Source organism: Esox lucius, chromosome 18 (genome assembly GCF_011004845.1).
Source record: "Esox lucius isolate fEsoLuc1 chromosome 18, fEsoLuc1.pri, whole genome shotgun sequence".
NCBI lineage: Eukaryota > Metazoa > Chordata > Actinopteri > Esociformes > Esocidae > Esox > Esox lucius.
The window spans coordinates 6,388,737-6,414,650 of record NC_047586.1 but is presented as its reverse complement, the minus strand read 5'-3'; the positions used below and the strand labels follow the sequence as shown (position 1 = coordinate 6,414,650).

At 44.8% G+C, this 25,914-nt stretch overlaps 2 protein-coding genes across 4 annotated transcripts; both read left to right on the top strand.

The window, feature by feature from the left end:
- The first annotated feature begins 1,915 nt into the window (after positions 1-1,915).
- On the top strand, positions 1,916-14,983 carry LOC105017807 (14-3-3 protein zeta/delta-like). Of its 3 annotated transcripts, none has more exons than XM_010882709.4 (6): positions 1,916-2,057; positions 3,902-4,353; positions 11,367-11,490; positions 13,180-13,343; positions 13,462-13,557; positions 13,804-14,983. In XM_010882709.4, the coding sequence occupies exons 2-6, from the start codon at positions 4,060-4,062 to the stop codon at positions 13,861-13,863; spliced, it is 738 nt and encodes a 245-aa protein (XP_010881011.1). In that variant the 5' UTR covers positions 1,916-2,057; positions 3,902-4,059; the 3' UTR covers positions 13,864-14,983. The 3 variants fall into 3 exon arrangements, with proteins under 3 accessions (XP_010881011.1, XP_010881012.1, XP_010881013.1); XM_010882710.4 differs by having other exon boundaries at positions 1,916-2,096; XM_010882711.3 differs by lacking the exon at positions 1,916-2,057 and adding an exon at positions 2,210-2,228.
- A 785-nt stretch (positions 14,984-15,768) lies between these two features.
- On the top strand, positions 15,769-25,443 carry adam17b (ADAM metallopeptidase domain 17b). The gene is made up of 18 exons (XM_013138487.3): positions 15,769-16,423; positions 18,566-18,698; positions 18,933-19,066; positions 19,360-19,448; positions 19,802-19,979; positions 20,417-20,547; positions 20,760-20,846; positions 21,085-21,195; positions 21,369-21,513; positions 21,687-21,790; positions 22,062-22,211; positions 22,388-22,587; positions 22,959-23,062; positions 23,380-23,514; positions 23,778-23,908; positions 24,242-24,409; positions 24,613-24,669; positions 24,768-25,443. The coding sequence occupies exons 1-18, from the start codon at positions 16,339-16,341 to the stop codon at positions 25,155-25,157; spliced, it is 2,532 nt and encodes an 843-aa protein (XP_012993941.1). The 5' UTR covers positions 15,769-16,338; the 3' UTR covers positions 25,158-25,443.
- The last annotated feature ends 471 nt before the right edge of the window (positions 25,444-25,914 follow it).

Genomic DNA, 25,914 nt, shown 5'->3' with positions numbered 1-25,914 from the left:
ACCTCCATACTTGTTTTTAATAGTTAGATTTTTTTTGGGGGGGGGGGGGCTGCTATTACATATATTAGTTAGGGTTTAGCTTTTTCAAAACACACCTCTGACAATGACTGACTGATTGGCTGACTGACTGGGTGCATGTCAGGAGTTAAGTGAATGTGCTCATAAATCAAACCTCACGTGGGGACTGAAAATGTCACATTCTGCAAAGCTCACACTTAAAGTCAATCAACTAGCAGAATACGTGGAATGGGGTGTTTTCCCAGCTGACATTCCTACAGGTGGTTTCAAGACATCCGTGTCTTATGTCCTAAACACATAAATGCCTTAGCCTTCCCTGGAAGATGAAAGGTTATCTGTGTCCCCTGGCTGTGAATTGCATGGTGTGCTGTGAATTGTGAATTGTATGGTGTGCTGTGAATTGTATGGTGTGCTGTGAATTGTATGGTGTGCTGTGAATTGTGAATTGTATGGTGTGCTGTGAATTGTATGGTGTGCTGTGAATTGCATGGTGTGCTGTGAATTGTGAATTGTATGGTGTGCTGTGAATTGTATGGTGTGCTGTGAATTGTGAATTGTATGGTGTGCTGTGAATTGTGAATTGTATGGTGTGCTGCATAGAATATATTGAACACTGTAGTATACTCCAACAATTAATGCTCACAAAACCACATACTAGCACATTATCATACTACACATATTAATATATTAAACTGTAGTATATAGCACAACAACAACACTAAACTAAAGCTGCAGAACTACAGCATTTAGTGCTCTTTTTTAAACCCGCAGAAAACTGATTGGCTGGTACCATATAGCCACAGGTATAAAAAATAATGATGTTTGTGTTTGAATTTAGTGTGTTATCGGTATACAATAGCAACAAGGCACTTCAGGGATTTGGGAAATTCATACCACTAGGTCACCTGCTACCTGCAATCCCTGATGTTTTTCCTCTAACGGTAACACATTCCCTATTTAAGCAGGGCTTTGGTCAAAAGCAAGCTCTATATGGACATGGGCTCTGGTTGAATGTAATACCATAAACATGGTGGGTTGGAACATGGAAGCCCTCGACTGGCATGGCACATCACAAGGAGCTGTGAAACTAGAATGGCACATCACAAACTAGCCTGAGAAAAATGGGAAGGAGAGTGTCTTGTTTTCTCCATGCAGCGATGTGGGACTGTTAGTATGAGTGTCTGCAGCTAATGCAGTCTACTTATTCAAAGCAAGACTGTGCGTTATGCTGATAGGTAAATTACTCATTGGTTAGGTTCTCATTTGAAATGATGATTGTCTCTCAACTGATTTACCTAGCTGAATAATGGTTAAATAAAATAAATTCTTGAAGTTGCGAGGTTTACATGTGCATTCCAGGTGGACTTCTTAATAATGTGTTACTTTGAACAGCGGCCTGGTAATTACTCTTTCTTAACTCCACGATGACTAACCAAAGAAAATCTATCCTGTACAAATAACACATGTGGACTGATTCATCAGATTCCTCCTTAGTCCTTGATGCTCACACCTTTGGGAAAGACAGTATAACAATGGCTTATAACATCAATCACATGTAACTTCATAATGTCATGTGCCTACATGTTATACTACAAAATCTGTGTACCCCTGCCACACCCGCACGTGTGTGTGGGTGTGGGTGTGGGTGTGGGTGTGTGTGTGTGTGTGTGTGTGTGTGTGTGTGTATGTATGTATGTATGTATGTATGTATGTGTGCTTGCGCGCGTGCGCATACGTGCCTGCGAGTGATGAGGAGGGTGGTGGATATCCATGGTAATGATGACGTCTTCTCCCTTGCTTTAATTGGAGGAAACCCCGTGGACTCAAAAAACCCGCCTTCTATCCGCGCGCTATCGTCCTATTGGTTTTTATTTTAAACGATGATGGTTATCCGACTCAGGACTGGTTTTCACATTGCTCTTGTTTTGTTGGACACGCCCTTTGGTCAGGTTTGGTTGAAGGCGAACATTTTTTTCCCCGTGTAAGAATCTCATAGCGACGCGCATCTACTCGGAGTGGAGGATCGGAACCACCTAAAGGTTGGGAACTATTAACAGCTTATTCTTTCAATATTGGAAGTAAGTGTAGGGTTTATTTGTTATGCTTAAGTTAGTCTGTTCCAGTATTGTAAGAGAAAGTAAACTATCTGACTATGGATAGTTAGAGGTGTGGTCGCCGCTGCAAGCCGGACCATCATCAGCCGTACTACGGTAAAAATATTTCGGGCTCGCGTGGGTTAGTGTAGCCGGTCAGGGTACCAGCTAACGTTAGTGTTTTAGACAATCAAATTTGACTATTAAACCACCACACTCGCTTGTAAATGAAAAGGCAAACGTTATATTTATTATATACCCTCTTAATAAAACTAGTAATGAATGACATCAGTCACACCATTTCAGCCAGCTAGTTAACTGTCGTTAGCAACCAATGCAGTTCGGTGAACGTTACTTAGCAACTACCTTGCCAGCCAAGTGGATGAGCAGTTATGACAATCTTTAAAGCAGCAACAAAAATTTCGTTTAAGTAAATTAAGAGCCCACAAACTGTCGTTTCCAGTGGGAGTAGTGAAGCCGAGTGGGCAGAACCCAGGGAAGGAGGTGGACAGAGACACTCATGAACTAGTTGGATCCTATTGGGCGACCTTGGCGCGTTCTAACTTGTTTCTGTTATGACACGCCTACTGTATGTGAGAATGTGCAAAAACAAAGCTAAGTTCTTGAAAGGTATTGCAACGATTAAAGTATAAATAACGTAGCCCACTCTGTTTTTAACATTCTACTTTTGGAAACATTTTGATCAACAGTTTAATCTCCGTACATAGGCTTCCCTTCCCTGTCAATTGATGAATATTTCTTTCTAGCTAGCTAACAGATTACCTAGATGCAGAAAGCTCGCCTTCACATAACTACAGTTACACGTGTACAGTAACCGTAACATCCCGTCTTAGGGTATGGCATAAGGTGGGTGAAATGTGGATTCCAAGCAGCGTGTTGGACAGTCTTATCAGTAGATCCGTTTGGTGGAATGGGGCGTTTTTCATTCTGGAACAGTGCCATAGATATTATGAAATCCTTTTGCGGGTGTACCACCGCCTCCAAATCGTTGCTAGACATGATTGCATGTTGTCTTGGTTGCCCTGCTCACATTTCAGTTTCACATTGGTTTGTTTTATAAACCTTGATATTGGCAGCATGCTGCTGCAGACCGGAAGTAGAACATAACTTGTACACTCCAACTTTAAAATAAATGTTAAGTTGTCATTGGTGATAAAACGGCTTAACAGCAGGTGTGCTGTATCTTACAAAAAATATTAAACAATTTAATATTTTGCTAGCTACCTGTGATTTTTAACCTTTACAATTGGTGGTGCTGATTAAATTCATACTAAACGATATAGAATACAACCTCTGACTTGCTCAACTGTATGCACCTAATATTACCTTTGAAATGTGATTGTTTGACACATGTTTGTAGATGTAATTTGATTGGACAGTGAGTATTTGTAGACAGTGGCCTTGACATGCCAGTAAACCTGGATTCTGTTGAGGAAAAGGTTGGTGCTTGTTTCCAATAAGTTTGCATTGAGTAAGAATTTAACCACTACCTTGAAGGACAACACTTTCCAGAATACAAATGTTCCAAGTATTGACAGATGGTGACTCAGTGTTGTTAGCAAATAGTGACCATTGCAACTGAAACTCTCTGTGGGAATAAAATATGACAGGTGTAGTCAGAGTAGGTTTATACTGGCTTGCTAATGATCTCTGAATAAGATATTCGTTTTTTTGCGCTGACCTATCTTGCTAGTTGATACCAACATATTGCCTTAAAAAGCTGTGCATGCGTTTCTCATCCTAAACAACCATCTCATTTTCCTCCATAGGTGTCCCTGTGGATAACGTACTTGAACCTCCACCCGTCCGCCCCAGCAAACGTAACCTTTGTTATAACGTCACACCGTCATCCCACGCCAGTGTCCCTTTCCTTCCCCTCTCTTCGAACTCTTTGAGACTGCTAGTGAAAGTCTGAGCGTAAATTAACATGGATAAAACCGAGCTCATCCAGAAAGCCAAGCTCGCAGAGCAAGCTGAGCGATATGATGACATGGCCGCGTCCATGAAGGAGGTGACCGAGAAAGGAGCAGAGCTCTCGTGTGAGGAGAGGAACCTCCTGTCGGTCGCCTACAAGAACGTTGTTGGGGCCCGTAGATCGGCATGGCGCGTCATCTCGGCCATTGAGCAGAAGACCGAGGGCAGCGACAAGAAGCTCCAGATGGTAAAGGAGTACCGGGAGAAGGTGGAGACCGAGCTGCGCGACATCTGCAACGATGTGTTGGTGAGTTCATGTGTTTTCCGCCTGCCAATACAGATGGGCACGCGTGACTTATAGAGAACTTAGTCCAGCCCCGTTCACCTTCACAGCTGAGAATTGAGGACACCGTGACGCCAGCGAGAACCCTCCCAGAGCCTCGGGGCTCTGCACATGCAACAAACGGGGTCACTTGTGATATAAAAAGCTTCTTGATTGACATGATCATCAACACGTCCTCACGGTCTCCTTTAGGCTGAGCAGGGCCCTGCCTTGGATAGATGCTAGCTCAATAGAAAGGATCCAAGAATTCCCCTATCAATGGCCCCTTGATTGAGATGCTGTAATGTCACATTTGCTGCTAACGATAATTTTTTTCTTTTTGGGGAGGAGGGGATTCGGGTTACTGTATCCTCCCTGTGTGACAAGCCTACACTTGTGTCCAGAAGTATTGGTGTTGCTGCTTTCTTCAAATAACTCCCTTTGTCCCTTAAAAAATAAGTAGAAATTAACTGTAGTCTTTAGCCTCCATAATTCTTTTTTTCATAACATTTTACAGAACCTAATTCATCTAATTATTTTAAATCCTGAAATAAACAGAAGGTCGTTGTAGAAATTATTGATATCCTGGACTCAATATTTCATAGCAAAGCCTTTGATCAAAATAATTGGAATCAAGCCCTTTGTATAGGCTATGGAAGTGCTTCCTGCACCTTTCTACCGGCTGTTTGGCCCGGTCTTTTTGTGCTATCTGCTCCAGTTCTACCAGATTTGACTCATACCTCACAACTGCTGTCTTCAGGTTACTCCATGGGTTTTCAATAGGACTTAGACATGTAGTCATTGCTGGCCTATGCCGAACTGTGCCGGGTTTTGTCTTGAACCAATTCCTGGGTGCTTTTTGAAGGAGTCATTGTCCTTCTAGAAGACCCACGGCCCTGAGCCGTCTGACCTTGGATTCTCCTGACTTCAGGCTGTCATGCGCCCATTGCCAGAGGCTACCAGGCGAACCAAAAATACTACACCTTTATGTTTAACAGTTTGCGAGGTGTTCTTTTCTTTGAGCTTCATTTTGTTTTACCGTTTCACTGGGTTGGCGGTGGATGGTTAAAACCTGTGGGTCAGCTTGAATCGGTGGGGCATTTGATTGAGGTGCTTCATGATTCAAAACGTTCTTCTGCTGAGGTCGTCCATGTTTTCTCTTGCAGCCACCTCCAGGCCCAGTTGGTAGCATCGGCATGGACCTGAAACTTCCTGATAACATTATGTACGATAGAAACAGGAACATCTGGGTCTCTGAAGATTGACTAATATTGTCCATGCTTGGCTACAATTTTCTGACCTTGTGAGGCAGTAGTCCCCCCCCCCCCCTCCAGGCTCATTGCAGTACACACAGTGGCACAAAACAGAAGAATTACTTGTTTTCTTTATTCAAACTAGTCATTTTTTTATTTTTTATTTCCCCACGGGGGAGTTCAATTCTGACGTTAAGGACCATCAAGTGCTTGAAATTAAACTATTTCTAACTACTTCTAGATGGTGTCAGTAATATTGTCTGGGCCACTAGGATTTTTATTGAATAAGCTATGATTAAGTTAATTCAGATTATGTTTCAACAATTATATCTTAAAGTGCTAAATTTTTTTACGCTTTAATATAAAAGTTATGAAGCTTGTTTCAATAACAATCAGTATTATTTTAAGGCTCGAAACCAATCCGACTCTAGACTGTCCTTTCTCATATAACATTCAACCTGAATCTGAAGAACTGCCAAACAGATGGGAAGTTTTATTTTCTACACCGTTTAAAAATGTTGCCCTCTCTAGTTTATTATTAAACCAAATGCAGTATATGAGAGTGAGACAGTGGTAAAGTTTCCTAAATGGAAAGGAGTGTCCAAAGTAGTTTACATATGAATTAACAAAATAATAAGCCTATTATTCTAAGGCCCTATTTGTTTATATATGGTCTCATGAAATGTATGTATAGTTCACAATAGAATACAATGCCCTCACTAAGCTATCCAAGTCACTTTATAGTGCAAGGCATGACAAAGGCCTGAAACTTTTTATTTTCAAATGTTTTGTGTTATTTTAAGATTTATATTGTATGCAGTTTTTTTTCCCAATGTGTATTAATACATTTTGTTCCTGCCATTTCACCCCTTCCATATATTAAAAAAACAACAACAGACAATGCTTGGACAGGTCATTCTGACAAGGGGTAAATCATCCAGCCAGTATGTAATGTTGTGGACTGGGAACCTGGTAAGGATACATGGCATCGCAGCCTCTGTCAACTGGCAGGATAATGTAGATCTGTTGTATCTTCTAGTAGGACAATAACCCAAAGCATTTGTCCAGGTCCACATACAAATGGCTGTCTGACTGGAGAATGTATGCTGTCTGATTTAAACACTGCTGAAATCCTTTGGTGTGGAGCAGAAAGTCCACTAGCCAGGACCTAGGATTTGGATATATCTGAGAATATGAATGGTTTGAGATCCCTTGCTGTGTTCTCCCACCTCATCAAACCGAGAAGACGCTGCTGTATTCTAGGCAGTGGCAGGCTTCACAGAGTACTCAATGCAGAGGTGCCAAGGATGGCTAAATGCTTTTAGGGCTCTATATATCCTGATATCATATTTGGTGTATTTTCACCTAATTAAAGGTTACATTTCCCATTCTGTGTAAGATCAAGCTGATCAACTCAACCTAAGGGTGCCAGTAACTTTGGAAAACACGGTATATTAACCAATGCCTTATAGCAGATGTCAATGAAAAACAGTTTCATGTACCAACCCATTGAGTGGGGATGAGGGTGAATTATTATATATATTTTTTCCCCTATAGTTTATTAATGGATCTGTTGTGTGAATTGAGTAACTTTCCATTTTGAAACCACAAATAACGTGTCCTTGGATTGGACTAAACCAGGTTAATGCCGGTCTGCTCTATGTGGTTTTATGTGGTCATGTGACCAGTCGTATTTGTGTCCTAGTCAACTGCTGGTGGTTTTTGTAAAGCGTCACAGCCAGATGCCGTCACTGGCCCACTGGAGGTAGTTCTCAGGGCGTTCTGCCTCATTTGATTTGGCCAATCAAACTCAAGCAGCCACTCGGTCTGCCAAGACGGAGTATAGACCCTCAACATTATCCCAACAATGTAGTTGTGGATGATTCTGTAATTTTTGGGATCGTATTTAACTTGGGGCTGTAATGTGGTGGGGATTTTCCATTTGGAGTGAGGTTGTCATGTGGTGGTCTTTGTTCTACTGGGTAGCCTTACTGCATTCTCCACGGCAAGCCTGTGGAAGACGACAGTCCTCAGCACTGTGCTCTAGGGGGTAGGACGCCATTTGAGACAGCCCGGGTGTTGGTTTGAGTTTTTCCTGATCTGTTTGTAATCTGCTGCCAGTCTGAGAATGTGTTGTTGCACCTGCCTACAGGGGGGGGGTGAGATCATGGTGGTCAGATTTCTTGCTCGGGCTCCCGCCCCCATATACAATTTAACAAACCAGTCGGTACACCCTGGTGGAGCAGCAGAGGCTATGAGCTCTAGGTCTTGATGCCTCAAACGCCACTCCAGACCTCCAGGCTGTTTTCCGCTTCATTGTTTTGTTTTCCCGCAACCTTCTAATCAGGGCCTTATTTAGGCCCGGGAGACCAGGTGGTCACAATTAATGATGTAGGTCAAAAAAGAAAAACAGCCATCCCTGGTTAGAGTTGAAAAGTGGGGACGGGACGGTAAAGGTCGCTGTTTCAAATCCCTACGCTAACAAGGTAAAAATAAACCGGTGTGCATTTAACCGTAGTCACCCGTAAGAGTGTCTTAATGACTGGTGTAATCTAAATGGCAGGCTTGGGTGATTTCCAGCTCATTCCAGTGCTGTTAGCATTCACTGTGGCACACGCTGCTGTTAATCATGTCCTTATGGGTTGACCCATGTCATCATACCTGGTTACTTGGCGTCTTTCCCCAGGCTGTTTATGGATGGAAATGCCCGACGTCTCTGTCAACTGTTTCCTTAAATTATTTCCCGGAATCATGAAAATACTTTTCAATGTTAGCTTTTGTGCCTGAACCGTGGTACTCTTCTTAACTACTAAACCAGCACAATTACCCAGACACCTACAAAGTCCTTAACGTTGTATGTTATGACTGTACCAATAACAAAGTCTAAACGCCCATCACCTGTCTCTAGTGGTTACGTCTCCTCTGTAGTGCACTACTTGTGACTGGGTCCCCATAGGTCAGGGGGTAGACTAGTATCCTCTGTAGTGCACTACTTGTGACTGGGTCCCCATAGGTCAGGGGGTAGACTAGTATCCTCTGCAGTGCACTACTTGTGACTGGGTCCCCATAGGTCAGGGGGTAGACTAGTATCCTCTGCAGTGCACTACTTCTGACTGGGTCCCCATAGGTCAGGGGGTAGACTAGTATCCTCTGTAGTGCACTACTTGTGACTGGGTCCCCATAGGTCAGGGGGTAGACTAGTATCCTCTGCAGTGCACTACTTCTGACTGGGTCCCCATAGTTCAGGGGGTAGACTAGTATCCTCTGTAGTGCACTACTTGTGACTGGGTCCCCATAGGTCAGGGGGTAGACTAGTATCCTCTGTAGTGCACTACTTCTGACTGGGTCCCCATAGGTCAGGGGGTAGACTAGTCTCAGTAGAATCTAATGCACTTCCTCAAAACTCAGAGACCGTGCTAAACTCCCTGCTTGTGGTGCCTGTGTAGTGACAGTTGGGGGTGGCATGAAAACCCAATGGTTTCCTGTCAGAAAGGGAACTTAAGAAGCGTGTGTCTGAGAACGTCTGTATCGCACAAGACCCGAACCCCTTGGCCAGAATCAGTGTCTGCTGATTTCAAGCGTTTGTCCAGACCCGCTTTTTGAAGCGAGGTTTGGCGGTTGAAGGAGAGGCTCTATTGTATTTCTCATGGAGGTCAAGCTAACATCAAGGTACCCTGTACTTGATTTCTAAAGCCGATCGCCAATAATTCAGATGGATCCATCTATTCTCGGTAGCTTTTGATCCGGGGTTTGACACACGCTGAGCTCTCCCCAGACCCAGAAACTAACCTGCACGCGTGGCATGTAGATCTGTGGATGATAAGCCGCACACGTGCACACCCTGCCTCCGACGACGACCGTACCTGTCCGATTGAGCCGGAGATGGGCGGTGCTGTACGTTCTGAACATGGCGTCGTACCGGTGGACGTGGGGGTTCTCTGACGGTGCAGCGTGTTGCTGCGACTCGTCGCGCCTGGGCCCCCCCCCCCCCCCCCCCTCTCTGACTGGGTGGCGTCTCTGTTATAGTCCCGCACAAGGGCCGGAGCATGCCAACATTTTGTTACATTACCTAGGGTCTGCGATGGCATTCATTTGGGGTGGAGTTCAGGCATCGGGTACGCGGTCGAACATGGTCTTTACGCTGTGAAAAACGTCGATGATTGTGCGTGTTCTTTGACCCTGGTCAAAAGGAAATATGGTGACGCAGGCACAGAGCGGCCCACAGCAGAGAGATCCTACAATAAAAAACGGCTGGCGTATTTAATTAGTATCGACCCGGGTGTGTTTACGTAACTCTCTGAGCTCGTCGCTGGAATTGTCCGGCCGGGTTATGAGGCTTTTTGTTTCCTCGTAAAATGCCCAGTTAGCTGAGTAACTGTAGGAGAGGAGCCACGGCTTCATTGGTCAGCTAGACACACGCAGCCGCTCAGAGCTGTGGTTGTGGAGGATAGGACGGCCTCTCTCAGGATGTTTGTCGGGGTGATGCAACGCACAGGAAACGGCCGCCCACCCAGGCCTGTTCAGCCACGTTCCTCCCTGTTCCTGGGTGCCGCTGTTAACCTGTATGCTCCACTCTGTCTGCTAAAGAATTGCCACAGCGTGCATTAACACGAATTCTGGATTTCTTCTTAATGTATCATTTCTTGAGTTGCACGTCTACTTTCTTTGCTCTTGTCTTTAGGCAAATTAATCCTTCCGTTCAATAACATGCTTTCGAAAGAGTTAACCAGCATTATGTATAGGGCTGTGAGGTCTTTTTACGGACTGCCTTGGTAGCACATTCTAATGCGACTTAAACTTCTTTTAGAAAACTGCAATTTGAAAATGCAGTTTTCTAAAAACAAACCCCTGATAATGTTGTCCGGGCACATACTGTGAAACATGGTTAGGACGGGTGTAGCTACCAGGTGTCTGTGTTGGGAGGTGACAGGTGTTGTAGGCCCCCCCCACACCCAAACCCCCCTGTTTTAGTAGATGCTCTAATTCAGAGCAATTTACAAGAGGACCCTTTTTGGGTAAGCACTTCAAGGACTTATAAATAATAATAATAATAATAATATATTTTTTAATGTTTTGTGGGGAGGCAGTGTTTCTCACAATAATTATTTTGGAACACACAGACTGAGCATAAAGGGCCAAAGGAAGCTTGTTGGAAACAAATGTTTTATTTAACGTACATTAACAGTGTGATTTTATTAGACGAGGTACCAAATATAAAATGTATGTGAGCTCCAGTGGGTCTTTTAAGAGGATGTTAGAGTGCTCAGTTGACACAGGAAGCTAGTTGTAGAGTGCTCATTCTGTTACCGGTGCTGTCTTCATGTGAATGCCATTACAACCTGTTTGTGTTACACCCACAGTCTGTGGTGACGATAAAGGCATCGAGTACAGCTAGGATGATTGATAGCGATAGAAAGGCAATTTTTTTTTTTCATTTTTGTTTTGCTGCAGCTTGATGCAAAACATTTTGGAATGTCAAAGCCCTAGAATGGTGCCTCAGAGGTTTAGTTGCCAGCTTCCCCCGATGTGTTTATATGCAAGGCCTTTTAAACAGGCACGTTATTATATTTCAAATGGGATTTATTCCTAAAATCATGCATCAGTCCCTTCAAAGACGACACATAACAAACTTACCTTTGTTACCCTACAGGAGTGGTAGTGCACTGTTCAGGGAGAGGGTGGGGGGGGGGGTGCAGGTGGGGGCTTGGATGTCAATAACATGACTTGTCCTCCTGTGTGTCTCAGGGGCTGCTGAGCAAGTATCTCATTGAGAACGCCCCTAATGCGGAGAGCAAGGTGTTCTATTTGAAGATGAAGGGAGACTACTACAGGTACCTGGCCGAAGTGGCCTCTGGGGAGGACAAGAAGGGTAAGTGTCTCTTTGTTCCAAATGGATCCCTATTCTGCATCTAGTGCACTGCCCCCCCCTATGGGCCTGGTTAGATGTAGTGCCCTATATGTGGGCTGGAGGTTGACCGTGTGACTTGGATTCAGTCTGTCATGATGTAATGGGCCCCGGGCTCCTCCTCGGAAGGGTCGGGAACCTAACTCAGTCCGGCGCTTGCACATCTGTGTCGTCACTCTGCTAAAACTGTCTCCACGCTCACCGGGGAGAGAAACGACAACAACATCGCATCTACTTCTGTAGGTGTGTAGGGCTTAGTGCCTGTGGGCTGTCTGAAGAAAACCCTCAACATTGTCGGGTAAATCAAACACCCTAAAAGCTTGAATCCATCGGTGGGCATGAATTAATGATTTAGGCTATGATTTTATTTCAAGGCTACAGCCTACCATCTATAAAAGACAGTGAAGCGTCTGTAGGTGGGAGGAGTGCCCCGTTCAGCAACGGGTATCATCAACAGGGCCTTGCCTTGCACATACAAGCTGCTACAAAGTTACGTGTACTAAAGAATGACCCGTGAAGACATCAAAATGTCTGCGTTCAACGCTCCCATCAAAAAGGCTAGAGACTATTTCTTTTGGGGGAAAATCTCTGCACAAAGGGAGCATTATAGCAGAAGGAGATGCTTAATAAATCCAACAGAATGGGCCTCATTAAAATAATTTTGAATGAAATTTAAAAATGTAGGACGGCGCATGCCCAGAGCTCATGGCTCAGCGTTATTAGAAAGGACCTGAGGAAGGACAGAAGACTGCCACCGTCCTTTCACTGCCCCTCTCTGTGACTCCAGCCAAGAGTGGATAAATGACTAAATCTGAATGTCCTAGTAGTAGAAAGGATTAACAGGGCTTTTGAGGTTCTAGACAGACTTTAATGAAATGAGGATGGTTATGTAGAAGTTCTGGTTTGACCTTTATAAAATGCTGTTTGCCTGAGTTTTTAGTGTGATGATAATAAAACCAGGCTGGTTATGTTGCAGAGCTGACTGTGAACATGGCTTGTCTGAATCCCCAAAGGCACCCTATTCCTTAATTAATATTGGGCATTTGTTTTGTTTGTGGCTGTGTGTTAAGACATCTGGCCTTGTTCTCATTGCCACCCAAAATGTTCAGCGATGGTGTTGACACACTGAACCCCAGACAATCCAGAGCTACTGTTGTGGTTTTTGCCCACATCACCACACCGACTGTTTGTCTGCTATCAATGAGTAGTTGAAAAGCACCAGACCTAGTTAATAACAAACACATTTTCGATTCCTTTGTTGTAAGGAAATGATAGCACTGTTTGTAGCTTTGGGTGAACAACGAAAGGTATTTTTAAGCCCATTGCCTCATGTAATCTAGCTCATAAACACTTCCCGGTAGGCTTATTTTCCGGCAGGGCAAGGAAAATGACTCCATTTGGACCGGTGATGGGATACCTACAGTCATGTGACTTGATGGATGTCTTCAATATGTTTTCAAAATAGTGGAATCTCACATACTCTGATCTTGTCCTGTATTGGCCCTCAAAAGTCCCCTTAGTTGTGCACTACTTTTGGCCCCATGGGTCTTGCTGAAGCAGTGCACTATGGGTAATGGTGTACCATTTATGGGCCTAGCCGATGTTTTGTTCTTGGTACTTGTAGACATTTTAACGTTCCCTCACCCTCCGCAGAGACGATATCCAACTCTCAGCACTCGTACCAGGAGGCGTTTGACATCAGCAAGAGTGAGATGCAGCCCACACACCCCATCCGCCTGGGCCTGGCCCTCAACTTCTCAGTCTTCTTCTACGAGATCCTCAACTCCCCGGAGAAAGCCTGCTCACTGGCCAAACAGGTGGGCGTTGAGAACACCGCACGGCGCCCTCCGGTGGCACCCCTGATAATAGCAGCGCACTGTGCATGGAAATGCTAGGAGCGGTGTTCATATGCATATCGTGTGTGTTCTCTCGCAGGCTTTTGATGACGCCATCGCTGAGCTGGACACGCTGAGCGAAGACTCGTACAAAGACAGCACCCTCATCATGCAGCTGCTCAGAGACAACCTGACAGTAAGTGAACCCTGGCCTTCTCATAGGAGCAATGGGATTGGATGCTCCATCGACCCCCCCCCCCCCCACACACACACACACACACAGGCACAGAGCCTGCTGTGTACAATTGATTTATTGATGTGATGGACGGTTTTGAAATGATTTGACCAATGTGCCTAGCCTGAAGGTGTACCATTTTGCAGATGCCTTTATCCGGTGCCTGATAAAATGGGGTATGCTGTGAACATGTTTTGTCTGTTTCAGCTATGGACATCTGACAACGCGCCAGATGAGACGGAGGCTGGGGAGGGTGGTGAGAACTGAGGCTCCACGTCCGTCCTCGACAGAAAATTTAAAAAACAAAATGAGAAGGAAAAAAAATAAAACTTTTACACCTTTATTTGTTATTGTTTCATTTGACATGATTCCAGTACTGAACACCCTCTGTTACCATGGAGCTGTTAGTGTGTGGGAATTGAATCGTTTTAGTTTTCACCACGACTCATCTTGATTCGAAGAAAGGCTTGATTTAAAGTAAACATTATTGCCATCCCTGATCCTGTTTGTCTCGGCCATTCCTGATGTGCAGTTTCTGCTTTAGAAAAGTAATTAGCTTCGACCTAACATTCAAATGTCTGAACTCGACAACATTGAATGTTTGGGTCCAGAAACGTCTGTCTGGGGAATTTCAAAGGCGATTTATAAAGCGCCAGCATCGTACAGCCTGGTCATGGTGAGGATGGAGAGACGTTAAGCCGACCCAGATGTGACCGGAATTCTGGCACATCCGCTGTTCCACGTTGGTGTTCTTTCAAAATAAAAGCTGCACGCTAGCACTGGTCAACACCTGCTGGACCGCGAACACAACGAAAGTCAGTGTTGTCCGTCCCTAATTGCAGCCAATTCTCTTAATGCCCTGCTTTTGACCAGATCCCTGGTCAGTTGCAGTGTGCTGTAAACCGGCAAAGGGGTGCTATTGGGTTGCAGGTTTTTTTGGTAAAGGTGCTGGGCGTGGGCTCCTGTAGGTCTTGCAGAACACTTCCCTAGTTTTGTTATTCACATCAATGTGTTACTTTGTAGCATGTCTGACCATGAAAAGGTGGCACTTTATGAAGAAAAAAAAAGTATAAAAACTGAAAAGACAAAAAAGAAATTTATCAAAAACATGCATGCCCCCTTTTGTTTTCTCTCTCAATGTACACTGGAATGGGTGTCAATATTGCATCCACAAAGTCCTGTTGGTAACTTTTCAGTACTTCTCATTGCAGGTTTGTGCACATAGTAAAGAAGGTGTTTGGTTAGCCCAGTGATTGTCATTAGAGATTTGGACCACTAATTGTATTTTTTTTCTTGCCCATTGATTGTAGTCCCCTAAGCCTTGTGAAACTGTTTTAATGCCCTATGTAACAGCTACGTAACATGAATAAAAATGACATTTTGTAAACTAGATTTGTGAGAGGACTTGTTTGTGGGAGGGGAGGGAGTGCTTTGCTGCTGAGTGCTCCGGATACCAATACCTCCAAACGTCTCAGAATTATGCTGCTCTGGGAAAAGGGCAGTGGTTTTTCATAAGTAATATCAAGTTGTTCTACATCACATACACTTCTTCTACAGACCCCTGGGGAAAAAATCTGTTTTCTCATGGAGCTGACTGGGTAAAAACCCTCCCAGGCCTAAAGGGCATCATTCCCTGTAGTACAGGACACTATGAAATAGGGCACAATCATACCTTTATTCAATGTAGGGGACAGTACACATTTGTGTACAAGGGGAAGTTTCAGCAGGCTGGTTGCTGTTCAACTGCAGGCCCTGGGCAGGTCTTGAACGATTACGATTGCAAGGACAACCCAGACTGTAAGATGACTGCATGTGGTTCCATTATACTACTATAGTGAATACTAAATCCCGGTAGCCTTAAAAAGAACGACAGTAATAGACTTGTTAAGACCGGCTGGGTCTGGAGAATGGAAAAAAGAGGCTTTAAAACTCTTAGACCCTTTATCGCGTCTAGGAGAGTGTTAAGAATTTGACTACCGGTACGTAATGTCGTATTCAATTTTATAGTGGCAATGCTTATTAATGCTCATTAAATACAGGCGTGACAAAAATAATAATAGGCTTCCTTTTGTATACAATGTTGGATTATTTTCTACAATGTTAGTGAATTAATAAATTAGCTAGAGTAATTTCAAATTGTGAATCTGTGCACGCACTACACTGACCAGGCCTAGACCTATGGTTCAGTTTTTAAATGCTAAAAGTGAATGAGATATCACAGCATTAAAAATAGACCAGCCAGATGTCTCTTGGTCTAAAATCCCTCTGCTGCTCTAAGCTTCTATATCATTTAGTAAGAGCAGCGCGGACTGAAGCAACACATTTCTTGCGAGACTCACATCTACAGATGAACAGAACCATTTCTTATTATGGGTAGATTAATTGCCATGGAAATATTGAAGTACCGCGTCATGTTACTGTAAACTATAGGCTACTGTAAAGCCGCCCATATTATTCAGAGTTTTACTTCTGTCACAACACTTCCGGGTATGCGGGCGCTGGTTTTCCTGGAGAAAAACTGAGTCGTAGTTCAAAAAATCGCCGTTCCATTTCGAATTAACTTTTGTTTACACAGTTACGGTACCAATGCTGTAACATTGATGTCGGCCTTAAGCATGCGAAAATATCTAAGCTAGTGCGGTTTGGAAGATATATCTCGATAGCCTACAACTCATTCTGTGAAAACTAATTCTTGTATGGATTTTATGTTTTTAACATTTTGTTTTACATATACAATCTGATATGCCGATATTGTATTTCTTTGTATCTTCTCTATTTTTAACACATGGTTTAACAAAATCGCCTGCGGAGGTTGATCTGCAATATGGTGAGTGGTAATTAAATTTTCCACTGTAATGAGTTCATCATGATGTCTACAGATGAGGACAGTATGACACATTGGTGCATCGAATACGTTACTAAAGTATTCTACTTGGGGCAATTTCTGGTGGCCTAAAGTGGTCCAGCGGTCATAGCTGTTGTGTTCGGTGCGCATATACTGCTGCAGCATGAGGTCGAAGCGCCCCACTACTTTTTCAGCAACAACTCTCCTCTTTTCATCACTGTCATAAATAAAGCAGAGAAATATTTGACAAAAATATATATATTTAAGATAATTACTTAAGGGAGAATTATTAAGTCTACACACCCCTAAATGCCCGGTTCTTGTGATGTAAAAGAACGAGACAAAGATAAATAATGTTAGAACTTTTTCCACGTTTAATGTGACCTATAACTTATAATTGTTGACATTTCTGAGGGAGAAAAATAAAAAACGTTGCCTAAGTGTGCACACCTTTAAACTAATACTTTGTTGAAGCAGCTTTTTTTTAATTACAGCACTCCGTCTTTTTGGGTAGGATTTGGGTCTATTAGCATGGCACATCTTGACGTGGCAATATTTGCCCACTTTTCTTTGCAAAAGCACTCCCAATCTGTCAGATTGCAAGGACATCTCCTGTGCACAGCCCTCTTCAGATCACCCCACAGATGTTCAATTGGATTCAGGTCTGGGCTCTGTCTGGGCCATTCCAAAATGTTAATCTTCTTCTGGTGTAGCCATGCTTTTGTGGATTTGTATGTGTGCTTTGGGTTGTTGTCGTGCTGAAAGGTGAACTTCCTCTTCAGCTTTCTAATGGACGCCTGAAGGTTTTGTGCCAAAATTGCCTGGTATTTGGAAATGTTCATAATTCCCTCCACCCTGACTAAGGCCCCGGTCCCAGCTGAAGAAAAACAGCCCCAAAGCATGATGCTGCCACCACCATGCTTCACTGTGGGTATGGTGTTCTTTGGGTGATGTGCAGTGTTGTTTTTGCGCCAAACGTACCTTGGAATTAAGGCCAAAAAGTTCAACCTTGGTATCATCAGACCATAACACATTTTCCCACATGCTTTTGGGGGACTTGATGGTTGTTTTTGCAAACTTCATCCAGGCTTTTATGTTTTTCTCTGTAAGAAAAGGCTTCCATCTTGCCACCCTACCCCATAGCCCATTCATATGAAGAATACTGGAGATTGTTGTCACATGTAGCACACAGCCAGTACTTGCCAGAAATTCCTGCAGTTCCTTTAATGTTGCTGTAGGCCTCTTGGAAGCCTCCCTGACCATTTTTCTTCTCGTCTTTTCATCAATTGTGGAGGGACGTCCAGCTCTCGGTAATGTCTCTGTTGTGCCATATTTTCTCCACTTTATGATGACTGTCTTCACTGTGTTCCATGGTATATCTAATGCTTTGGAAATTCTTTTGTACCCTTCTCCTGACTGATATCTTTCAGCAGTGAGATCCCTCTGATGCTTTGGAAGCTTTCTGTGGACTATGGCTTTTGCTCTGAGATGCAACTAAGAAAATGTCAGGAAAATCCTACTAGAACAGCTGAACTTTATTTGTGATTAATCTTCGATTTAACATGAGTTTGAATGTGATTGGTTAATTCTGAACACAGCCACATCCCCAGTTATAGAGGGTGTGCACACTTATGCAACCAGATTATTGAAAGGTTTTTCGTTTTCATTTTTCCCCCTCAAAGATTTTAGTTTGTTTTTCAACTGAATTGTTCACATTATAGGTCACATTAAAAGTGGATACAGTTCTGACATGATTTATCTTTGTCTCGTTCTTTTACATCAAAAGAACCTGGCATTTTCACAGGGGTGTGTAGACTTCTTATATCCACTGTAGATTGGAGAGTAATGAACCAGATAACTTAGATACGTATTGTACCCTACACATAGAATGTAGCAATCATGGCAGCAATAATACCTTAAATAAAAACAGTGGATTAGCTGTTTTATGATTTGCCATAGAGACATATTTATGAACAGGTATATCACTGTGTCTGACCGTTTTAGGGAGTGTTTTAACAGAACCCAACTGAGTGGTTTTATAACGAAATGGGTAGAAAGGTTTTGTGAACTTGGGTTGGTGCAATTCAGTAAGCAAAGTGTCCCATTCTTTTGTCTTTATTGAAGGCTTCCTTAGTTCAACTCTCTCAGACTTTGAGGTGCTGCCCCTCGCCAGTCTCCGGTCTCATTCGATCCGGCAGCGGGACATCCAGACACAGACACATCTGGAACGACATCTCAGCTTCACTGCCTTACAGAGGTAAGACATCCAAGGCCCTTTGTTGGCCTACAAATCCTGGTCAAAAGTAGTGCGCTATATATTTATCCTGTATATATACATATATATATATATATATATATATATATATATATATATATATACACAGGATAGGGTAACCATTTTGGACAAACTTCAAGTTGTAATTGACTCTAGTTGCACTAGTCACTTCTTATCCACAAGCGCTGGTATCTCCTTTCACCCGGTTTATTCAAGACATTTCAGGCTGTACCTGAGAACCAATACGGAGCTGTTCACAGAGGGCTTCCGTGCCGTGTTTGTGGATGAGCACGGACAAGAGGACAGCTATGAGGTGAACAGGCAGAACTTCTTCACTGGCCATGTGATTGGTAAGACACACACCAGAATGAGGTCCGTTAAGGGGCTATACTTTTCAACGTAGATCATTAAAGATGGTTGCTGTCTTTATGTTTCCCGTCCATCTGGGGTTGGGCTGCGGGGTACCTCCGGATCGACAGATAATTTGATGTACTCATCACCGTTTTAACCTTTGAGGTCAGGAAAAAAATCCAACATCTAATTTTGAATTAATCTTAATGCCTCAGGAATTTCTCTCTATCCCACATTTATATATTATCATGTTTCCCAACATAGTTGTTTACTCAGTATTGTTCCCATGAAGGGGAGGAGAACTCCAGAGTCCAGGCACACATCGATGACAATGACTTCTCAGCGCACATCCTCACCGACGAGGCAGAGTACAACATTGAGGTATGGTATCGCGCTATCCCAACCAGTGATTTTGGTATCATATCGAAATAACAACTCCGAGCTGTCGCGGCGCGCGTGATTCATATGCTGTATATACCGCGTGAGTTTAGAACCGCATTAGACATTCCTTCCTGTGCTGAGTAACAGTTAAGGGATGACACTTCTGGCAAATGCCACATATACAAACCTCGCCACCGGAAACCAGGGCTCAAGTCTAAGTGTCCACACTTATCAAGACATCTCTCCCAACTAGAATCCGTGCTGTCTTAGTGAAGTTAAAAAAACTAAAAAAACCAACAGCCACTAAATCCCCCCACCCCCTCCCCCCCCCCTACACACACACACACACACAGCCTCTGTGGAGGTTTACAGAAGGACCGTGTGACAGCCGTCTGCTCGTATACCGATCTGAGGACATCAGGAACATCAGCCGACTGGCCTCACCCAAAGTCTGTGGCTACGTGAGGGCCGGCTCTGATGACCCTCTGCCTGACAACACGAGGCCAGGCGAACAGGGCTGGGGGATGGAAGGTGAGATGGAGGGGGGGAGAAGCGGGTCGAAGTGGGGGTGTGTTTGAGGCTGTGAATGCAGATGAAGATGATGAATAGAGAGAAAGATGTGTGGTGGAGGGAGAGTGCGCGCACGCATTTTATGTGTTGTATGTTGGGACTAGAGATTGTAAAAGTAAAGTATGACACAGCGGTCCCCGCAAGGTTTTTTGGCCTTGGGATTTTTCTCGGCACAGGGTTCAGATTTGGGTGTAAAAATTGGGCCTTGTGTTTGGATTCGAGTTATTTTTAGGTATTGTGGCATTTCCACAAACACTGACCACTAATACAACCCCAAAAGTGCCATTGACTGCTTGGGTTTGCGCGAGGCTTCTCTTCTAGTGTTGCTTGTCAGCTCAACAATGAAACGTCACCCCTACTTTGGTCTTCTAACACTAACACCAGTCTCCTCCCCACAGAGCCCCTGCTCAGGGACAAGAGACAGGTCCATGACCACAAAAAGAACACCTGTCCTCTGCTGCTAGTGGCTGACTATCGCTTTTTTCAAGAGATGGGCCGTGGCGAGGAGAGCACTACCCTCAACTACCTGGTAGGGGGCACTGTTCAGTCCACATTTTATCACCATGTACTAAATAGCATTCCCTGTGTGGTGCGTTCTAAACATCTATAGGGCTCTGGTTAAAAGTAGTGTGCTAAAACCAATAGGATGTCATTGGGGAATACCGCCACAAGTGTGGGCATGTCTTTGGCCTTATAATTTTATGTAAAAAAAAACCCTTGATGTTGTGTTTGGTCTGATAGATTGAGCTGATTGACCGTGTGGATGACATCTACAGGGCCACGTCGTGGGATGACGAGTTTAAAGGCTACGGTGTTCAGATCGACCAGGTGAGGAAGCGCGATGTCACCACCACTCTGGAAACCTGCACATTCTGCCATTTGTTTTTTGGGTCGGCTGTGGCTGGGGTTGGGTTCGCCCCCCATGTTTCTTCAGCACGGTATCCTCTTTGTCAAACGTGGCACCGCCGTGTGCTGAGAAAGATGATCACTGTCCCTTCCATAGAATGCTAAGGGTGATAGAGGGATCCTGATTCCTGTCAATCTCAATTCCAAATCTCCCACGTAGATCATCATTAAGAAGGAACCCACAAACGTTACCCAAGGAACTACGCACTTCAACATGAAGGGAAGTCCAGACGAGGGCAAGGATGTCTGGGATGTCAAGAAACTCCTGGAGGTGACCGACTGTGTTTAACCCTCTGAGCACTTCCTGATAATCATCCTAGAGCCTGTTTTAAAACCCCTCAGAGACGACAGGTCCTCTATGTTGTTTAATGCCGTGTCTTTGCAGGGCGTGTCGTGCATGTTATAACACACAGCTGTACTGTCCCCTCTGTATGCCCAATGCAGCAATTCAGTGTGGACATAGCGGGCAACGCCTCCGGCGTGTGTCTGGCTCACCTGTTTACCTATCAGGACTTTGACGGGGGGACCCTGGGCCTGGCTTACGTTGCCCCCTCCCGACAGGGGATCCCTGGGGGTCTCTGCTCAGAGAGTACGTTTCCCCATGTGGCGTTTTACCCTGGCGTTTACCATAACCCTCTGGTAGACCTTTCCGCCGTTTAGATACCGTCAAGGGTGTATGCCTCTAAGCCTAAGACGGTCCAACCCAGGAAGTCATAAGCGGTCAACGCTTCATCTTTGTGTTTTTGCCTCCTTCGTCGTCAGAATGTCTCCCGTCGGAATGTCCGCCGTTGTCTGGAACAGAAGGTATTTACCTCAACACCGGGCTGACCACCACTAAGAACTATGGAAAGACTATTCTCACCAAGGTGAGTATGTAGAACTACTTCTACCTGCACCAGATTTGACCTGGCCCAAAAAGCTGTTAAAATTGACATTCTCCCATTTGTCTTGCTTTTTAGCGCAGGACTAGGCTCAATAACTGTCTGTGAAATGCTAATCCTGACTTTCAAAAAGAGAGCGACAATTTGTAACATTCAGCTGTACCTTGAAGCGATACTCTGTTTTGAGCCTCATGGAAAAGGCTGCGTTTCATTTCAGTTTTACGAGTCTGAGCATCAGATCTTCTTTTATCCTCAGGAGGCCGACCTGGTGACTACTCATGAGCTGGGCCACAACTTCGGGGCAGAACATGACCCAGAAATCCCCTACTGCGCCCCGGGAGAAGACCAAGGTGGCAAATACGTGATGTTCCCCTTCGCTGTGAGCGGAGACCAAGTCAACAACAAGGTTTGTCCTGTCGTTCTCTCGCCCCTCTGGCGAACCGCTGCACATCAACTCCTCACTGTAAATTATTGTAATTGTTGCCCCGGGCAACCTAGCCAAGCATTGCTCTACCCCAAAGCGATGCACTATGGGGGCAGTAGGGTTCGGACACAGCTCATCACCTTGTCTTGTATCCCTAGTTTTTCTCAAACTGCAGCAAGACCTCCATCGTGAAGCGTCTGAGGAACAAGGCCCCGGGGTGCTTCAGGGAGAGGAACCGCCATGTCTGCGGGAACAGCAGGGTGGAGCAGGGCGAGGAGTGTGACCCGGGACTACTGGACATCCACAACGACCGCTGCTGCACCTCCCACTGCAAGCTCCGCCCAACTGCCCAGTGCAGGCAAGACCCTCTTCTCTGGAACCTTCTGCCCCTGAGACCTAGAGTCAGGCAACTGGTGGAACCTTAAATTGGGCCGGACTGGCTTGTGGTAACGGCTGGAACGGCACGGCGCAGAGCACATTACGCACAGGGTTTCAGGGATTAATATCGCCAGCCTCCTGAGGTCTGTCAGGACATGTTAGTCTGTGAAATGTTGCTGGAATGTAGCAGTGGTACTGAAGAATTGAATCACCTCTGTATGATGTCATCCCGTTTTCGCCATGCCCATTGCGCCAAAACCCCTTCAATTAAATTCAAGTTTGCTTCCTTGGCGCAGCGTAACACAGCACATCACCAATAACACTCTCTTCCCCCTCCCTCTCTGTGTGCAGTGACAGAAACAGTGCCTGCTGTAAGCAGTGCCAGTTTGAAACAAAGGGCAAAGTGTGCCAGGAGCCCATCAATTCCACTTGCAAGGGAAGGTCTTACTGTACAGGTGGGTCCAGTGTCATCATCTTATGTAACCCAGGCAGAAGCTGAACCGCCGGGCCACAAACGCAGGATCCGGAAGGGCTTGTCCGGCTGTTTCAGTGGGGGAATGCTTTTCTTTTTTTGGGTTCCACCCAGAACTCTCTTTTGGTAGGAACAATTTTGGGTTTCCAGGTAGAACATGGGTTCTCTGTATTGGTCATACAGCACAAACTCTTTAGGGGTGTTATTTTTATAGGCGTCAGCCTATGAAAACGGGAGTCAACCAATGAGGTTTGAATGAATTTTGCTTTACCAGCCGGCCGGTTGTTTGCTTCCCATTAGGTAACAGTAGTGAGTGTCCGCACCCTGGGAACGCCCCCGATAAGACGGTGTGTTTGGACAACGGAGAGTGTCTGGACGGTGCTTGTATCCCCTTCTGCGAGGCTGTCCAGAACCTGTCGTCCTGCGCCTGCAACGGTATGACTGGATCAGCAGCACCGCCCCTCATTTAAATCCAAACCCCCCTTTTTAAAGAATCTCAATTGCACATGGATTCCACTCCCTTTGTCTGAGGCTCGTGGCAGAGTTGCTACTAATATAGGATTTTGAGGTGAAACGGTATACATTGTAATTGACAGGCTTTGTTAAAGGAACCTTTTTTGCTCTTACTAAGGAAAAACACTTGCTGGTGAATTTATAAGATTAAAGATTAAATGTTGTTGACGTTCTGTCCTTACAAGAGACCAACTTGTCATGTAAAGTTTGCTGCCGGAAGGCCAGTGGAGTTTGTTCCCCGTTCAAGGACGATGGAGGGGACTATGTTTACCTCCGTAAGGGCAAACCATGCACCGTGGGTTTCTGCGATGGAGCGGTAAGTGACCCATGACCCACAACCCTTGCCTTTACTCCTCAGTTGGTCTTGTGCCTATACACAGAATAAATAGTGGAGGCATGTTGAGTGAACGTCACATTACAGGTGGTACTCAACTCTTACCCTACAAAGGCCGGAGCCTGCTGGTTGTCTGTTCTACCTCATCATTAATTGCACCCACCTGGTATCCCAGGTTTAAATAAGTCCTTGAGGGCCAAAATAAGAAAATGGTGAAAGATTTTTGATGTGCGCTTGGCAGTGATGACTTTTGTTTGTGGTCTGAGAGGCTTGTTCCCATCGGTTAACTAGCATGTCCTATTTTTGTTTCTTCAGGGTAAATGCATGAAAAATGTCCAGGACTTCATTGAGAGGCTGTGGGATTTCATTGACAAGCTGGACATCAACACGTTTGGGAAATTCCTAGCGGACAACATTGTGGGCTCTGTGGTGGTCTTCTCCCTGGTCTTCTGGGTCCCTCTCAGCATACTGGTTCACTGTATGGTTGGTGTCCCATTTTGTTCCTTGGTTGAAGGAAAAGACTGGTGCATAGGTTCGGCTGTTGCATTATGGGACCTGTTGTTTTTGTTTACACGTGATAATACAAGCAGGGTGAAATTCTAAAATCAGTGAATGACATTAATCAGTTGTCATGTTGTTATATAGTACTTCACATGCTATCGTGTCTTTCATATTTTCTTTTCCAGGATAAAAAACTGGATCGGCAATATGAGCAGACCGCCAAGTCTCTGCTTTTCCCGAGTGTGAGTGCTAATTTGAATCAGCTTTTGTGAGCATACATTCCCACTAATCATCTTGATATATTGGACCCTTGGCTTTAATATGGTGTCTGCGTCTCCAGAACGGAGAATTTATGAGCAGTCTGGATTCAGCCTCAGTGCGGATCTTCAAAGCCCCTGCGAACTCAGCCCTGCGCTTCCCGACCTCCGGGCCCCAGCAGACCAGCACTCCCCCCATCCAGGCCCCAGCTCCTGCCCTGACCCCAGGGGTTCCAGCCGCAACCTCCGACCCCTGCCCCCTGCCGTCCATGACCACCATCCAGGAGGACTGCAACTTTGACGAGGAGGCCCTGCAGGAGGACTTTCCCATGGGGAGTCCGGCTGCGCACTCCTTCGAGGACCTGACTGAGCGTGGGTCCCTGGCCAGCTCAGTCGAGTCCTCTAAGTCCCGGTCCTTCAGACTACAGAGACAGGCCCGGATCCGCAACACCAGCCAGGAAACAGAGTGTTAAAGGGGAGGGGGTGAAGAGGTGAGGGAGGGAGGGAGGGAGTGGGTGAGAGCGTGTGATAGAGATCAGCTCCTAAGACGGATGAAATACTTGAGAAACCGGACACAGGAGGGATGAGGGTCTTTGGGTCCAGCAGGAGTGAAGAATGAGAATGATGTGTCCGGGATAGAATCAGTGGGCTGACAGTGGTTGGGTCTAGTTTATGCGTTAATTTGAAATAAATTCAAAATTCAAATTACCCACAGGGATAAAAATGAAAGCTATTGAGCATTTAAAATTCCGTTTTATTCAAAAGATAAGATTAATCAACATGGTTACTAATTTTCCATGTTAATCCAAGTGCCTGGTGACCAGTTAATATTTACAGAGTTTTGGTTTCAGATGACACGTCGTAGCTGGTGGGTCTAATGCTGGTTGCTTATTGGTTAAAACCGCATTCCAGCCCTGACAAAACCTCATTGTATTTAGGAAATGTAGTTGACCGTGGTCATCCAAAACAACATACTATTCCTTACATACGGCACAACTTTTGTCCTGAGTCGTTTAGTGTTAAATACTCTTGATATCAGGATGTGAATATCTGCCCATAATGCTCTGGTCCTGGCCTCTGGTTAGAGCTGGGTACCTCAGCATTTGGAAGTCATACTCATTTCCTATCCAGAGCTAAAAAATATACAGTATCTCACAAAAGTGAGTAGATCTTTTCATGTGACAACACTGAAGAAATGTCACTTTGCTACAATGTAAAGTAGTGAGTGTA